Here is a 17,897-nt window from a genome sequence, read left to right on the forward strand (position 1 = left end):
GTAACAGTCTTATGTTCATAAAAACCGACGGTCCATTCACTTTAAAGTCTTGAAAGTAGTTTTAGTTCGTCTCAGAAGGGTCAGACCACACAATACTGTAAAATCAAGCGTCAGTCAGGTGGACTGAACTTACCTGCGTCCGAAGACGATCCACTGGTGTCCGGTGGGAATGTTTTTTTCATCACTGAAGTGGTGCGCACCGGTGTGAAGCCACCGAGGAACGGCACGACACATCCGGAATATACTTTCAAAATAAACGCACCTGAGACAAGTCCGATCCACACTTATATGATCAGTAACTTTACGAAAAACCATACACAAAGGCCTTTTATGAAGGCCTCTGTAAAAAATAATAATACTTGAAACCTCATATCCTATTCCTACAGCTGCAATGTTTCTGGCGTTATTCTGTTACTTTGCTGAAAAACTTTGAAAAGTTGTAAAATATTAATTTTTCCCTTCTCTGGTCCTCTCTCTCTCTCTCTCTCTCTCTCTCTCTCGCTCACTCTCTCTTTCTTTAATCACTCATTTATATTTCTAATTTGTTAAGCTGTCTATGTTTGGCTGTGCAAACGCAACGTATTTAGTATACAGAATACTGGAGTACACAGAATACTAGGCAATATGTAAAGTACCTATCGCTCCAAATGTAAGATTTGACCTCATAAAATACCAGCCACTTGTTTTATGAAAACAGTAATGCGTTATTCAAAATAAGATTTTGTCCGCATCAGTATTTTCACACTGTGATGCAATTAATTCAATTGTTATTCATGGCCTGTTCACTGGGTGTCGCCGCGTTTATATTTAGAGTTCAGGTATACAGGTAGGAAGATCACTTACTGTTGTCACGTGTTTGACCCCAGAAGAGCAAAGTGTTTAGACCGCTGTGGCGCTTAAAGTTTGTTTGATGTGCTGTAAGTTTTGTGTTGATTCAAACTGCACATTTCTGAAGTGTGGAAACAATAAAAAAATTTAAAAAAGTGATTATCACTCTGTTCGTGAAGGAGCAGCCTGCAGATTGTTTACAAAATGACGCACAGCAGCTGGTTACAAGTAACACCAAACAGAGAAGAGCGTCAGTCAGGTAAGTCCTGGGTTAGACATCTCGGTTGCTTTAAGTAATGGACTCAACTCCTACCTTTATTTATTTTCATGTTGAATCACTATTTTAATGCTGTTTTACTGTGGGCTATGGTGTAAGAAGGAGCAACAGAGGGTCTGCCCAGCATATTTAAGAGCCTATAAATGTCTAAACTCTATAATTACAGTTGTGTAAATGAATCTGTGAAAGCTCTTTTCTCTTATAAGGCACAGATGTTACAATTCAAATGGTTTATTTTTAAAACAACAATATATATATATATAAATATATATATATATATATATATATATATATACATACACACACATATATATATATATATATATATATATATATATATATATATATATATATACATACATACATATATTCTTTGTTCAGGTCGTGGCCTCTCTGTGTTTAGGCGAGATTATGTCTTCCTATTCTTGTAAATCCACATAATCAGGGAAGTTTTCCTCTTGGATGATATAATGATGGTCTACCTCTTCCACCTGCCAGGGTTAGCCAGGAAATTAGATGTGTGGGCAGTTTTCATGGGTGGTCGATTAATGACACACTTGCCACAAGTTTACGGTGTCTAAAAACACATTGAAAAAGAACATAAAGAAAAATGTAACTTTAACAACAAGGTATCTTTTGTCACTGAACTGTTCAATGGAGGTTTTGTTTAGAATAAAGGAGAATAACTCCCTCTGGTGGTTATTGCTGCTCTGAAAACCTGCATAAACATACATTTATTGTCAGAGCTACATTACTTAACACAAAAAAAAAAAAATCTACAGATCAGAACAAAATAATTAGTACATGACTACAGCAGTACAATAAACATATTTTACTTTACAATGTATTATTGTACAGGGTATTTTTTGCTGGAAAATAATGTACAAAGCAGACCTTAAATATTCAAATTTCCTTTCCAACTACTGACTGGACAGGAATAAAAAGTCCCTTCTGAGGTGAAGTGTTTTCTTTTGTTTTCTTTTGTTTTCTTTTTTTAACAAACATCCAAAATTAGCATTAACAGGCATTTCTACTCAGTTACAATGCATGCTAGTTATTAAAAAACACTACACCAGAGTCCAATTCAATACAAAGCTGATGTCAGTTTAGAGAAACAAGAAAAACCAAAAAAAAAAAGGATCTGAACAAATAAATAAAAAAAGTGAGCTATGAAATTCTGTACAAGACTTCTTAGAATATCAATGTACAAAACATCACTTAAAAACCTTTGTAGCTTAAATTGCTGTTACAAATACACTTCTTTAAGCAAGTTCTTGACATTTGAACACTAATGCACAAACATGGTCACTTCTGTTTCTGAGGTCTCGTGGATGTGAAAACCAAAAAAGTCAACTGCAGGTGGGAGGCTGGTCAGTAATTAGTGTTGTTTTTTTAAAAATTTATTTATAGAAAACACATTCGGTGAGATGTTTGAATCCGAGTTTTTAAATGCTACAGTATCCCGTGTCCTCTAAACACAGTCAAAACTTGTTTCTTTATTCTGCTGGCGCTCCTCACACTAATCACACCAGACGACTCTCTGAGAGCCTGAGAAGAGGCGACACTCAACATGTTGCACACATCTTTTCCGAAAATTTCACATTTTATGAACTCACCAGTGACTATTAGGGACAGGACACATCTCTTATCATGCAGTTACTACGTCTCTTGTATCAATGAGAAAAAAAAAAACATTTGTATGAATAGATTCGTTCTTTAGAAATTTCAACTTGTATCACTCTTAACTTAAGATCTTACATCACCATGTTATGGCGCTGCTTGGAAAATGTTCACACTCATGCAACTTCTTTGGGTTGTTGTCCAGGTGAATATCTTTTATACCCAACAATGTAACACCACCTGCTATTAAAGGAATAAACACCCAGTTGCCAGTTTATTATCAGACAAATCTATCTAAAAACTAATGCAGCCTAAGGCCACAGTCCTGCAATAAATCTTCATTAAGTTTATAATGTGTGATTTCTTTTGGAACTATTTTAGAAAAGAAAGTGGTAAATCAACTTTACAATCATGTTGAAGGCTGCAGATGGTGGTGCTGTTGAAATGTACTATGTTATAGTTAATCTTCCAATTTATATCAATCAAAACCAGCTAAATAACAAGAGCACCTGTGAGGTATAGTGAATAAACTGTGTAAACAAAGAAAAGACATTTTAACCATCATGAAAGTAAAATGTATTGCACGACTGTTGTATTAGTCTGTTAGATCTAGCTGGGTGTACTTAATAAACTGGCAACTGAATGTCACTGTTCCCTTGACTGCCTTTTTCCCATTTTAGTCAGAAGCCAGAAGTTTTTATTTGGAATCTAAATCCCCTCTTTCACCACTTCTCTGGGACACTCCAACGACTCCAGATACTGCTGAGTTTGGTTCTAAAGTGTGAAGTTCTTTTCCGTTTTACTCTTAGATGCTGATTTTGTGAGTGACACTTTGAACCAGTGGAAGATGTAAGTTAACCTCACTAAAAAAGAAGTTAAGAGAGGTTTTTGAAAAACAATATGCAAGAAAAAAAATGTCATTGTTGTGTATGAGCTTCATTTTATGGCTGTCTGGGTTAAACTCACACCATACAGTGACTCAGTCTCCACCCCTCCAACAGAAACACCTCAACACAATATACTGATGTAGGCATTGCAATGGCACTTTAAACCGTTCTGCCTACACTGACAAATGCTACTTTTTTGTCTTGGTCATTTGAAGTACTACCCTCTCTTATCAGATTTAACTTTAGCTCTTTAAAAAAAACCAGAGTCCGTAGTGACTCTTTGAGCCAATAATCTGACCTTTTTAGGAAGCAGCCCTTTTCTTAAACCTGGTAAATGGTGGTCTGACTGAGAGCTTTAAATGCCAGATCTGACCACACAGACAGACTGATGTCAGACAGATTTGGCTGGACACAATCTACCACAAAGAAATGATCAGGTGCTGGAAACTCGACAGTTTGGGGTCGGATGTGATTGGAATTGTTCGGTGCCGATACTCTGCTTAAATTACTTGTATAGTTGAGTATCAGCACTGCACTTTTAAATTCAAATGCTACTGATGTTTTTTAATCTGTGGAATCAGTGAGGCAGCACGTGGAGTTTCAGCTTAGCTCTGCTCTGTCTCTGTTCACGTGTGAGGGTCCTTATTTTTGATTTGGGAGGACAGAGTTGAGTGTTGCGGTGCTCGTCTGTGTGTGTGAGTGTGTGTGACACGGTCTAGCGATGAGCTTCATGTGCCTTCGCCGAAGGACCCGCTGTGCCGCTGACTGTGATGGAAATCAGAGTTGGCTGACTGAGAGGCCGGTGAAGCTGCACCACTCTCCCTCTCAGACCTCTGACACTGTGGCAGGTCCTTTTGGCAGGGCTCCATGGTAACGGCCACACCCACACCGCTCCGCCCTGAGGTCATGTGTGTCACCTCCGACCAGGTGTCCTTCTCTGGGTCGTAACTCTCCACACTGTCCAGGAAAGTGTTGCCATCGTAACCTCCTGTAAGCACAATGTTTTGTCAGGGATTGTGCACCGACGCTGTTCATAAAAACTTGTCAAACACAGACCAATGTAAGCAATAGCATTATTAGTGGCTACGTTGTGTGTACCAGCTCCCGGGACATGAATGGATACATATATGGATGTTTATTAGTGACAAGGGGTAAATTATCCTCAGAAATTGTCAGTCATAATGACTCGTGCCTCACAGTTTAAAAACCTCTGGCCTAAAGGGACATGTAATTGGAGTTGAACTAGAATTCATGTTTTCATCACAATGTTAAAATCAGCTCATCATTAATTTGGCTTAAAGTACAAGGATCAACATATGATAGACCCAGTATAATATTTATATTTAATATTGTGCCATGTTTGACTAACAGTTTAACTATGAAAACAGAAAATTCCTCATTCTTTTTTTTAATATAAAATGTGCTCGAGTCTTGTAGGTTCACCATTCTTGGAACATGGACCATGTTTAGTACAAACTGAAAACAGACTTCAACAAATAAGAAAACTCTTGTATTTCTTCATGAACGACATCTTTATCTCCACAAAATTAAACTATAAATGCCTCTACAAGAATATTTTCCAGAATATTAGGAACAAATGTATAAAGTTAGTTGACTTAACATCAGTTAGTTGTTCACCATCCTAATGTCCAAAATGTAAGTGCTGCATTTATGAGACTACAATGTTCCTGCAGCACAGATTAGCAAGAAAAAGTGAGTCATCCCTTTGGAATTACCAGCATTTCTAAACTTTATCAAATCATTCGTGGCATATATGAACAGATAACAGATACTTTAAACTAACTCACAAATCACATTCACAATTACCCCAAGGCCAGTGAAAACAGCAAACTGGAGTCTGGAATAATGAATGCGAGAGCAACTCTGACTCATAGAAAACAGTCAAACATTTTTGATTTAGCTATTTTCAAGAACCATCTGCTCTGGAAAAAGATATATTGGAAGACTACTGTCTACTTTCTCTAGACGTGAGCGTCTCTACTTTTGATTTAGATGAAAAAGATGAAGAAATGTATTTATTTCCAAAGGATTTGCACCCTCTGATTGTAAATGGAATTAAATATATTTTACAGGATAACAATACAATAACCACAGTGTAAGTTATACAGTACTTTAGTTTGCTATCTAGTTACATGACCACTCACCCAGTACATAGATGCGTCCGTGTAGTGCAGTGACTCCCAGAGCACTGCGTCTGTGCCTCATGGAGGCAGTAAAGCTCCACGCATCAGTTTCCACATCGTAGCGCTCCACTGTGTTCAGCTGGTTGGTGCCATCGTATCCGCCCATCACAAAGATGTGGTTGCCCAGAGCGCACACACCTAAAACCATCAAAGGTTAGTTTATTTCTATTTTCGATTACTTCATATAGACATTGGCACAATCCTGTAGCAGAGTTGGCAAAATTGCTACACGATACTCATACAGAATAAAATATGAACCTGTCTCCTGCTAGGACTTCGCCTGGCTCTGCCAGACTATTCCTTGTAGCTTCAGTTTTTTTTGACTGTGATGCATTTGGGTCGGAGTATGCCAGGCTAGCTATGACTGCCAAATTAGTCAAAAATAATACTGATAAAAGTGTATTTATACAGTTGTAGCGAACCCGCTTTGAAGTATCCTTCTCAAAGTGCCAGAACCACATGTCCTCCTCAGTTATCTAATTTGACCCTGGATGTACCTTTCCCAATTCTCAACCCCCACGTCGTGATGTAACATGTGAACTTTTGTTAAACTGCTCTGGCCCTTCTTTATTACCTCATAAAAAACCCATACCTTCTGCCACATGTGCCGATATCCACACCCTTTTAGGTGTATAAAACCGGTCACTATGGAGACAACATCCTGCCAGCTGAAAACCACAGGACATCCCTTTTAATCCCGTTTTGGGTACCTCACGAACTATAAGAACTAAATATGGACTTTGTGATTCCTAACTATATACCCTGCTATAATGTACTCTGATGATTCTGCTAATAGTGTGACGTTGATAGAAAGTGTTCTGTATCGCAAACTATGACTTTACGTGAATATGCGGCAACTCTCTCTACTCGTCTATGTCTCTCACCCCTCTCGCTCACTCTTCTCCGCCCTCCTTCACCTCTCTGAGTAATTAGGTAGAATGACCTTATCGTTTAAAATCTGATCTGTGTTGTAATGATATATCTCATCTTACGCTGGTGAAAGGAAATAAGGGACTTCTTTTATATATAGTTTGAATCAAATCGTGCTAAACGTGGGCCCTCATGACGCCCCCTCCTCATGACGCCCCTCCTCATGACACTCCCTCTTGTCCCCCTGAGACAGGGTATGGATAAGGTGAAATTCAACACCCTGATTCTTGCCCATCATCTTCAGCTTAAAAGAGGGAGACTCCAGCTGATCATTCAGATTCAGATTCATTTTTAGTTTTGTTTGAGATTTGATTTTTCTTTTGGACCATTTAGGTTCGCTTTAGTTTTCGTTCTTCTTAGAGTATCTGGAGCTCTACAGCTATCAGTTTCTCGTTAAAAGATAAATGATGAGTAAAGTTTGTCCTTTGAGCTAGCTACGTCTCAAACGTGGTCACTACTGCACAGACTCTGTTTGCAAATGACGACACCAGCTTCGCATTTCAAACTATTTGGACTTATTTGGGTAGCTGTCATGTCGTCTGTCTTTATTCGCAGTCTTTGGATGTGCATAGTAAAATCAAAAGTTTTTCTCTCTTTAGCTGGTTTTAAGGTTTTCAGTTTTATCTTTGCTTTGTGGTTTAACATGGAACCAAAGGTTTATGGCAGGAATTATTTCAGTGGCATTACAGGTACAAGGCTTAGACGGGTAGTGGCATGTCTTGTGTGGTTTAAATACCCTTTGATCTTACTAATACAGTTTGAAAGGCTTGCTGAAGCAGAAGAAAGACCTTGTTTACATTTTTAAAAACAGATGAAAACTCAATCAATTGTGTAACTTTCCAAGCTTACTCTTCTACACAAAGACAAGTTTATCATTAGAAAGCAGCTTTCCGTTTCTCCCTTACCAGCTCCGGAGCGCACAGTGTTCATGGGGGCCATGGTCTTCCACTCGTCCCTCTCAGGGTTGTAGCACTCACAGGAGCTGAGCCGGTTGGCCCCGTCGAACCCCCCCACAGCATAAAGCAGCCGGTTGATGACCGCCACACCGACACCGATACGCCGGGTTAACATTGGGGCTACCAGCTGCCACTGGTCTCTTTCCGGATCATACCTGCAGAGAACCAACACAGATAGATGAGTATATTTTTACCTTTTATATATATCAAGGTTTTAGTTTTGTTTTTTCTTGCCAACCAGTAAGTTCCAAAATTATCTGAACGCAGGTTAAATGAACCAGCAGGTTAAATTAACTGTGCAGCAAGGGTTCATTGTTTTCAAATCACAGTATCTGTAGTTACAGAAAGTGTTTTTTCTAAATGCCATTTCGTGAGAACTCGAGACAGGTTTGACAGGTTCCTCTTTTGCTGAGATTTTGGTTTGCCTGGTTAATATTTTCTGTTTGAAAGACAAAGCCAGCGTTAGGGTAAATTTTCAGCCCTGAGTTAAGATGGCTTACATGATTCACTGTATTATAGACAACCTGACTGGTTAGTAATTGTGCCACAGGTCTATGTCTTGGTTAAAGTCAGACCTAAGCAGCACGGCAGATAAATTAGACACTTGTTGTGGGACATGTCAATGGGCTGGGTGCTTCAAACCCTCCAGCCTTTTATTGTGCATTAAAATTTATGTTGCAGCTTGCTCACTGTCCAGACCAACAGTTACATGAGCTGAGCAAACAATAAAATAATTTGTACAGGCGTAAACTGGGTTTCTCAGGTTGGAATTATCTCAAGATTTGTTTTTAAGCAGCGCCAGAAATAATAGACAAACTCTTTTTAAATTGGTGATGCAACAAATAATAAAAGCGTTTCCTTCAGACAGGGGATGTGAAAAAACTAAACAAAACAATGGAAACTTCCTCATTTTATTTTTAGCTATCACTAGGTTTTATGACACTAAAATATTTCCCTATCAATTAATGATCCTCATAGCTGCTTTGTACAAACTAAAAATAAACAGTTAATTTCCAGGAAGTTATCTTATTCCTTTTCTGGAGTCACGCATTGACTAAATTCATTAAACAGACCAAAGCAGAAGTCTGTACTATCTGTCTTCTGCTAGGCTTTAGTCACATATTGTATCTTTACTTTATTATTCAATCAATAGATTAAGGCGAACCACAGAAATATAAACATGATTGACAAATCATCCTACGTCCGTAGGCTTCAAATTAAAGTACACCTGCAGCACATTAAAACAGACATACCTGCTGTTATTATGTACAATCAACCAGACAGAGGTCATTCAGACAATAATTATTGGCAGGATGAATATAGCGTAGACTTAGGTCTTGTCAGAGGAAATGTTGAAAATAGTAAAAAACCTAAAATAATGTTTGCTTCCTCTATCCAATTCTCAGGAATTACCTTTCCACACTGTTATGATGAATGCACCCATGTGATCCGCCAACTGCATATATCATGCCATCGATGACACCGACTCCGATGCGGTTCCTGGGCACGCTCATCGGTGCACACGGCAGCCAGCAGTTGTTCATGGGGTTGTAGCAGTCCAAAGCATTCGAGTCCATGTTGCCATCAGGTGCGTTGTTTCTTCCACCAACAGCGTAGAAAAGCCCACTGATTACACAGGCGGCCAGGCCACTGCGGGGTACCTGCAGGTCAGCAAGCCTCAGCCAGGAACCTGTACAGGGATTGTAGGCCTCCAGGTAGCTAAGTGACTGACGGAAATAACCGCCTGCTGTGTAGATGAGCTGCGGCACCTTGGGAGTTCTGCAAGAAATGACTTTGGTGGGTTTGTGGAGGGTGAGGTCCTGGAAGATCTGGGCTAGGTAGTCTTTACACTGTGGGTCCCAGTCCAGTGACTGGAGCTGGGCCTGCAGGAAGTTGGGGGTGAGGGAATGGCAGCGGACAGCCTGGAGTAAGGCTTGGACGTACGGTCTGCGGTTCTCCCGGTCGTAGCGGACCCAGGCCACACACGCCTGGAAGACTTCGGACTCACAGCGCACATTGAGCTCATCACGGCTGATGAGGGTGACCAGCTGGCAGTGGGACAGATTGAAGAACTCCTCCTGGGTTGCTACCTGGAAGCAGGAGTAGGCATTTGTAATAACTTTGTATCATCATGAAGAAGTGCTGTGTTCTGATTAATTAAATACATAGAAGGACCTAAATCTAGACATGGACCAGTCTATCTGGTGTTAGACTGGACTCCAAACAACAATGTTGCAGAGACAGTTCAGGGTAGGGCTGCATCTAAAGATTACTTTAGAAGTCAATCAGATGTTAAGTTTCCCAATTGAGTCACCATTTAACTTGTAAAATATCCCAAACTAGCAAAACATTAACACAATTTCCCAAAAGCCAAAGTTTTCACAAAGCTTTTTTTGTCTGAGTTAAAGTCCAAAATCTACAGATATTCAGTTTATTATCTCATACGCTGAAGAGCGGCAGCAAATCCTCCTAACTGAGAAGCTGGAAGAAACACAATGTGACCATTTTCTGTTCCAAAATAGATACAGATTCATACCAACTAATAGATTAATTAACTAATTATTTCAATGCCATTTGTGTAGTGCTTCTTTTGATCAAATATAGCACAATGTCCAGTAAACAGTAACTGAATACCGTTTAAATAAATCCAACAGTAAATCTGTGACAGATTGGCCAAATGTTAAGATGATTTGGGAGACTATGCAGTAACAAGATGTTTTATTTAGACTAATACAGAAGCTAAACACCAAGGAAACCTTGCTTCCTGCCCTGACAGTCATAATATATTTTAAACCAAACCTTTAGAGAGGCACACATGTATCAGACATTATACCATCTGTATGTCATTATCCTTTAAACATTTTACAGTGCTCTTCTTCTCTGGGTTTATCTTATTTCTTGATAAAAACAGATATAAAAAGACATGACACCAAACTACTGACAGCCATGTGACACATCTTTTACTCCTGACCTGCCTTCGCTTGTCCATCTCATCAGCTTATCAGGGATCAGTATTAACTGTCCTTTTTTTTTTTTCCCTTTTGTGGACGTACTGCATTGTGTGCTGCATTGTACCGTCGTCTATTGCAGTCAGGATGGCCGTGACCACAAGTAAACCCACACATTTGTCATCACAGCTCGTAGCTTGTATTCTCATCGCACCGAGCCACAGGTGTGAAGCAGAAAAGTCAGCCAGCGGAAACAACAGTGGAACAGCCTTTACTTACAACACCAAACACTTCACTCGCAAATACCGTGGTTAAAAAAAAACAACGTACTTTACAGTGAAGCTCAGTTTTTACTTTAGTAATAAACTGCAAATACAATTATAAAGTATTATTATTAATCCATATAATTTTTAAATTTCATGAGAATTACTTCAGCTGCTAAAACTTAATTGTCTTCACATTAAGAGAAACTAATGTTTTCTTGCTGACTGGCCAAATCTTTGATTTAAAAATAACTGGGACTGATAGCACTCAAACGTCACCATACCACAGCAGTGAATAGCATCTAATTAATACCATTAAAATGTATTGTTCACTTATTTGCCACTAAGGACCAACTACATTTGTGGAAGGAGTAGCTCTTACTGTCATATGTACTTGGCAAAGCCCTACTGATGGCAATTCTGTTCATACCAACAGGCAGCTCACCAACTAGTGAGTATAGTCTGATTGAATACATAATGTGAAGGCACTTTGCTGCATGTCAAATATCTCCTCTCACTCTCCTGACATTTCCTGTCTGTTTCTACGACGTCAGATATTAAGTGAAGGCAAAAAAATACCAAAAAAAACAGACAGAGCAGCGTTCCTTAGAAATGCTGTTTACGCGTTACCTGGCTGAAGTTCATGTAGATGTATTCTCTGGCCTTCTGGTGGAGCTCTGTGCAGCTTATCTGCTCGGCGAAGCTGGCGATGCCAATGGCGTTGCTGGGGTCAAGCTGCTGGACGAGGAAATCGCAGCAGGCCTTGACCACGCTGTCTATCTGGTACATGACTGCACCATTCATCACGTGGATTACACACTTCTCACCCACAGAGATGCTGGCTGTGTAGGCAAACTCGATCAGTCTGTCCATAACCTGAATGTGATGGTGAGAGGGACAAAGGACGAGGGAGGGGTGAAGGCAACTGTGCAAAAGTAGGGCATTTTCATTTATCAGGCATCTAAGCTGCAAGATGGACGAAACAGCTGATCAGTCCTACAAATTTATTCAGCCTGGCAAAACAACCCCAAACACACAGCCTCAGGCATAAAGAGCTGTCTTTAGCCACAAGAAGAACAAGAAGCCCTGCTGCCAATGTTATGGCCCCCACAACATCATGAAGTCAGTCTGGGATTAACATGAAAGGACAAGGCACTGAGGGACAGCCTGAATCTACAGAGGAACTGTCTGAAGTTCTCCAAGATGCTTGGATCGATCTACCTGCCAAGTACCTTAAAAAACTGTCCAAGTTCTCCAAGAAGAGTTGCATGCAGAGACTCATGCAGTTTAGAGGGGGAGAGTGGAACCTGGGTTATTTTCTGTAGCTACATTCCCGATGTCCCCTAAACCCCTCACATACAGACTATCATTAGACGCTACGATTTACTGATATGAGCTGCCCAAATAGAGCCTCCGTACTAAAAATGCTGCACACTCAATATTAATTTGTTTTTCTTTTTTCCATTTACTGCACTTTGTATAAAGTTAAGTGATAAATCTAAAATAGTTATGCTATTACTTTTGAAAATGTTCTTACTTTACTCTTTCACAGTGCAGAATATAATTCTAAACTACTAATATACCAGTCCAATTTCTTTAATACATCTGTGTCATCATCTGAGACTGCATTCAGAAACTTCTATGTCATATCAAACCAAAGCAATAATTCAAATGGTTTCAAAATTACATTTCCCGTAAACCAACCGTCTTTATTGTAAGGATGGTGCTGGTTTATGTTAGAAGTATAGTGAATCTTTTCCAGTTGTGGCTGTTACACAATCATGTAAGCATGGCATAGTAGATGTGCGAATGGAATTGTATGTCAAATTATATAAAGGAAATATCTTGTCAGAAAAGAAGACATCTGACTAACCCTGGGATGAATCCCTTCGATGGGCACCAACTCCACGCCGCACTCCTTCAGGCCGTTGGTGAACATGGCCCGGAAAACCGGGGATGAGGAGGCCAGCACCACCTTGTGAGCCACGAAGTCCACCGCCTCCAGGTCCTTGTAGCGCACACGCAGTGTGACGTCGCACAGCTGACGCTCCAGACGCAGCTCGTTCATGATGGCGAAAGCGGCCGATGTGTGGCTCTCCAGCGTGTAGCTGAAGACGCAGTGTCCGTTGCGCGTGGATGGAGTCACCAGCGCTTTGCATTCTGTCAGGCACTCTGTCATTTCCTACACTATCTCCTCCTCCTCAGTCTCTTCCTCAAGAACAGTGGACAGCGTTATGGGGCATCCTTGCACCACATGCAGGCATGGGTAAAACAAAAGTTGAAACTAAGGAACTTGCCTACACAAAAAGCTCCAGGCTCTCCTGAGTATGCCTGAATTTTGTCAAAGTTACAGTGTGTCGTCTGATTTATGAAGACATGAGGATGTCCTTGCTCTATTCAGCACTTGAGTCCTGTCAGACTGCTTATTACGGCATTACTAGAGACTTGTATGCGAGTTGCCACTCATGGCTGGGAACACCCATACGTGTTGCCGTTCCAACATATTGAAGATGTTTTAGTTAAGGATTCCTCTGGCTTTGTCCGAGTGTTACTTTTGCAGACCAGCATTAGATAATAAGAGACAAAAGAATGTTTCATGAAAGGGAGCTCTTTCACCTCAACTGTTTGTGTTGGCAACGCAGCTGTGCTTCTTTCCACTCTTCGGCGATGCCAATGAAAACTTGTCAATCATTCCTGATAATGAAAACAGTCCACTACATTATAGGATGTCTCGCTTTTTTTTTAAAATTTTTTTTTTTTTAATAGTTTTTTTAGGCTAAATTTATTTAGATTGTGAAAATCAATGAAGCAATTTATCAGATACCCCCAAAGTAAAAAGTAAACACTTGCGAGACTCACCAATAGAGCACGTCAGTTATGCATATTGATTAATCTAAAAGGAGGGGGGGGGGGAGTCTAATTTATTGCTTCATTATGAAAAGAGGTAATGAATAAAACAATTTGAAGGGCTATACATCTGCTGGAAATGCAGAGTCACATGCTGTTAATGAGGCAGTTGAAGGCTTGTTGACTCTGAAAGTGCAAAACGAGGGTCAAGTGCCAAAAGTATCATGTGTAAGTTGGAGCCGCCAAGGAATGGAGGAGGTGGGAGTTGTCTGATGGCTTTCTGCGGAGATGTCTTCCTTGAGGTTGTGCAGCTTCAGGAATTTGTTTGCACCGCTGTGTGTACTCAGAAGCAGTCAGTTCAGCTGACAACTGGAAAGAAAGAGAGAGAGAACATGCATTTGTATGTATATATTCATAAATTCTATCACCATTTTACAATGTGTACACAAATCAATGCAGACAAACACATCCTGTACAAGAAGCAGCTCAGCAGCAGTCTGTCCATAATCTTACACAATAAAGGTTTATCAGTGCAAAAACACAGCATGTCCTATCTGCCCTTGTGCACGTTCACACCCATGGTGTATTTTTCCTCATGCAGTTCACTGGGGTCATGGCTTCCTCCTTGAAATGATGAGGATACTCCTTTAGTCAACGGAACGCATTAAAAACAAGCAAAAGAAGAAAAAAATAAATCCTCTGTTTTTGTCTCATAAGAAGATTCAATCTCACGCTCCAATCGTGTAAAAAGAAGCTTAACAAACTTGTTGCGGTACAACTGAAGAGCTTAAAAATGTTGGCAAAAAAAAGTACAAATATGGGCATAAGTGAGGGAGTAAGGAACAGAGAGGAAGTCATGTCCGTTTTGAAGGACAATGCTGTGACTTAAATTAGGCTTGAATTTAGCTGGCTGGCGCGACTGTGTCCTGTGACCAATCCAGCCGGGGGCTGGACCAGAGGGAACGGTTTGTGCTCCAGCCAACACAGCCCAAGACCACTCTCACCGATTATTTAAGCATGCAACAATTTAAAGAAAATTGAACTCTTTTTACTGTGTGTGGGGAAATCCACTGCAGCTCTGCAGCAGACCGGTTTGGAAATGAATACTTCAACAGGGAATATGTGGACTCGGGTCAATGGAGAAGAACACTGACACTGCTGCACACCATTAGGCTGATCGAGAGGGGATGCTGCAAAATTAAAGCCTCACTTTCCCGTGTCATTACAACTTCTTCTTTCCAGAATATGAACAGTAACAATAACAGCAACACACAGCACAAAGAACAGTTAAGAGTTACTCAGCAACAATGTCGCTGTGAGTGTTCGGTTATATAACAAAGCACGGATAAGTTGTGCGCACGCACTAATCATTACCTGAAGTGGTGATAAGAAGCCACATTTTATGGCCTTTCCCAATCAGGAAACAGGTGACAAAATATGTTTCTTGTCTGATCAACAAAATTTGTCAGTGGGCGTCATAGAGCTCATTACGAGCCAGTCAGGCAGTTAAGCAGGCTGTAATATGAAACACAGCACTTTCGATTTACTGCTTTTCCCCCACCAGGTTTCTGGGTAAAATAGTTTCACAGGAGAACACGATTGCTCAACTCATTCACTCTCCAAGACAGACAAAACCTGATCATCGACAAACAGGCTCCCTGAGTCGAAGTCTGTACCTGCTGCTTATCGCTGGCATTTGATCAATACATAAACAGGGAAAGTTTTGCATCGGACAAAAGCTGACAAAACTAGCCTGCTTGTTAAGGCACAGGCTAATATAATTTTGTCTGAACTACCCAAAGGAGAAAATATTTGTAATCCATGAGAGCTGAAACATGGTGGAATTATCAATTGACAGAAGATTTATGAATTTTGGTACGGTTTCATTGTTTAAATCATTTTTCTAACTAAATGTAAACAACTGAATCTTTTTTTTTTTTAACACCGTGTACCACAGTGAATTGACTTGTGGATTTGGACAGTTTTTAGCCAAAACAAAGTTCCCCGAATGCATCATTCACTCCTGGATTATGGAAAGTCCTGAATTTTTACATTCCATAAAGTAAATAACTGCAACTAACAATTATAAATTTATTTGCAATTTTTTTTTTTCCACTGTTGAGAGATAAATGTCCTTCCCAAAGTGACATATTTAAATGAATATCTTTGGCAAATCAGAGCTTATTATGTGGATATAAAACAGTGATGTTGACAGGAGGCAAAAGCAGTACTCTAAATGAAGATCTTTTGAAGCAGAAAATATTTGGTATAACTACTTGACCAATAAATAAGTGTGATACATTTTCTCTCAACCTTGTAACCTCATAATAGACCAATAGTATATAATAGTTGCTTAATCTACTCAATAATTTGCAGGTTTAATTGGTAATTGCACAAATCTTTAGTTGCAGTTTTAAACTTGACACAAATGTAGATTAATGATGAATAAAGTGTGGACATCAGTGTCTGCAGTCTAACCACTGACCCATACATAGTGTGACAATTATGAGACTGAACTAAGGACCCCTGATGGACCCTGCACCTCAGTTTGGGAACCACCCTTCAGGCCTGAAATTGTTGGATGCCATTCAGCAGGAACTGCACAACAACTGGAGTGACTCAAACAAGTTTAGTCTGAGTTATACTTGCAGCGGCATCAGCGGTTATGAGGCTACAAAGCTGGTGTTACACCGTATTTGGTGACCCATAAAATTCAGGGACCTCCCGGGTTGTTTCGGTTGAGGTATGAGAAGTTGGCAGGTCGCTTACTCTGAAAGAGACGCAGGTTTTGGTGAAACATCGGGGGGGAAAAAAACGAGGACGAGCCAAGAGCGAATCAAACACTCATCAATGTTCAGCGTGTTTCATGAGCATTTTGGCACCGAGCTTTTTCCTCGGTGACTCATCGTGAACTCTTGACCGAGCAAACTGTGGAACTGGATGTACCAAAACATGACCCAGAAGTGAAGCCAGTCCTTACATAAACCCAGATGCAATTAGATTTCCGCGCCATCTACCTGACACGAAGAGCTTCCACACAAAGCGCCGCGATCGTTTCTGAGCTTGTTTTTTGATCCAAATAATCCACAGAGGTGGCGTGCGAAGGCAAAAACACACGAAGCAGAACCCTGTGTTTTGGTTTGCGACGGGACCGGACTGAGGGGGGGGGGGGTCCCATGATATTAAAAAAAAAACAAAAAAAAAACAGCACAAATAACAAGTTAAACGTTTCGGAAATAGAGCTGACAGCAAAATAGGTTCCTAATAATAGACAGTGGAGTAACGGCTGTGAGCCGATCCCAGCACAAACATGCTAACAGAGCGCTATCTAGACCCGCTCCTACTATCGGCCACCTAAATCTACACACATATTTCGGAATAATCATGACTGATCGCAGAAATTTGTAATAAAATAAACTCACGTAGTCTAGCTCAATTCCTCCATCGCCGTCTCTCTCGAGCTGTGCGCCACAGAGGAAGGAGGGGGGGAGGGAGGGAGGGAGGGGGGAGGTGGGGGAGGGAGGGAGGGGGGGGGAGGGGGGAAAGCTGTAACTCACCGTGACTAAGCATTGTATCGGGCTCACTCTCGCCTTCACAATAAGAGTCCGCCTCCAAAGCGCTGGAGCCGCCTCCGTTGACGTGTAACGGTGGAGGAACGCGCCCCGAGGGAGGCCGCTCTTATTGAGAAGGAGTTCTCAGAGTGAAGGAAACGCAGGGCCAGTTGTTGGCAGGTTGCCCAAAAAACTGAGGTGCCGATTAAATCTGTTTTTTTTCGTTTTTTTTTTTTTTTTTTATTTTTTTTTTTTTTTATAGCTAATATAAACTATACACTAGTGAAATGTGTCTGCTATAGTTTTGTAACAACTTGAGAAGAATATCACGTCATGGAAAGTAAAGTTAAATCTAAAAAAACAAAACAACAACCCAGGAACACCACTTTCAAGCAATGTGAATAAATGTTGAAACCTCAAATGGGAAATTATTACAACTGCAAATTTTGTATTATGAAATTATATAATGTAAAACAAAAACATGGCTAGAATTACCCTCAAATTACCTGACAACCCAAACTGCTTCCTTGTTTCTTAGTGCTGCTCAACTGGCTTCCCAAGCCTCCGCTAAAAGTGTTTGTGAATG

At 40.4% G+C, this 17,897-nt stretch overlaps 1 protein-coding gene across 1 annotated transcript; it reads right to left on the minus strand.

Annotated features, from left to right (window-relative positions):
- Window positions 1-1,798: 1,798 nt before the first annotated feature.
- keap1b (kelch-like ECH-associated protein 1b) lies at window positions 1,799-17,271 on the minus strand. Its single transcript, XM_069166797.1, has 7 exons — window positions 17,183-17,271; window positions 12,787-14,129; window positions 11,544-11,789; window positions 9,116-9,792; window positions 7,652-7,857; window positions 5,778-5,954; window positions 1,799-4,600 (listed from the first exon to the last, which is right to left on the minus strand). Exons 2-7 carry the CDS (start codon window positions 13,090-13,092, stop codon window positions 4,341-4,343), a joined length of 1,872 nt encoding a protein of 623 aa, XP_069022898.1. The 5' UTR covers window positions 13,093-14,129; window positions 17,183-17,271; the 3' UTR covers window positions 1,799-4,340.
- Window positions 17,272-17,897: the final 626 nt, after the last annotated feature.

The sequence above is a fragment of the Embiotoca jacksoni genome, unplaced genomic scaffold, assembly GCF_022577435.1.
Source record: "Embiotoca jacksoni isolate LCO1_2020_lvr unplaced genomic scaffold, fEmbJac1.0.p SCAF_4, whole genome shotgun sequence".
Lineage (NCBI taxonomy): Eukaryota > Metazoa > Chordata > Actinopteri > Embiotocidae > Embiotoca > Embiotoca jacksoni.

Bases quoted from the DNA above. Each gene is read 5' to 3' on its own strand.
- keap1b (XM_069166797.1), bottom strand. From the start codon at position 13,092: ATGACAGAGTGCCTGACAGAATGCAAAGCGCTGGTGACTCCATCCACG. The intron at 5,955-7,651 runs GTAAGGGAGAAA...TGATGGTTTTAG, and splicing joins CACTGTGCGCTCCGGAGCTG to GTGTGTGCGCTCTGGGCAAC. The intron at 4,601-5,777 runs GTGAGTGGTCAT...TTGTGCTTACAG, and splicing joins CGGACGCATCTATGTACTGG to GAGGTTACGATGGCAACACT.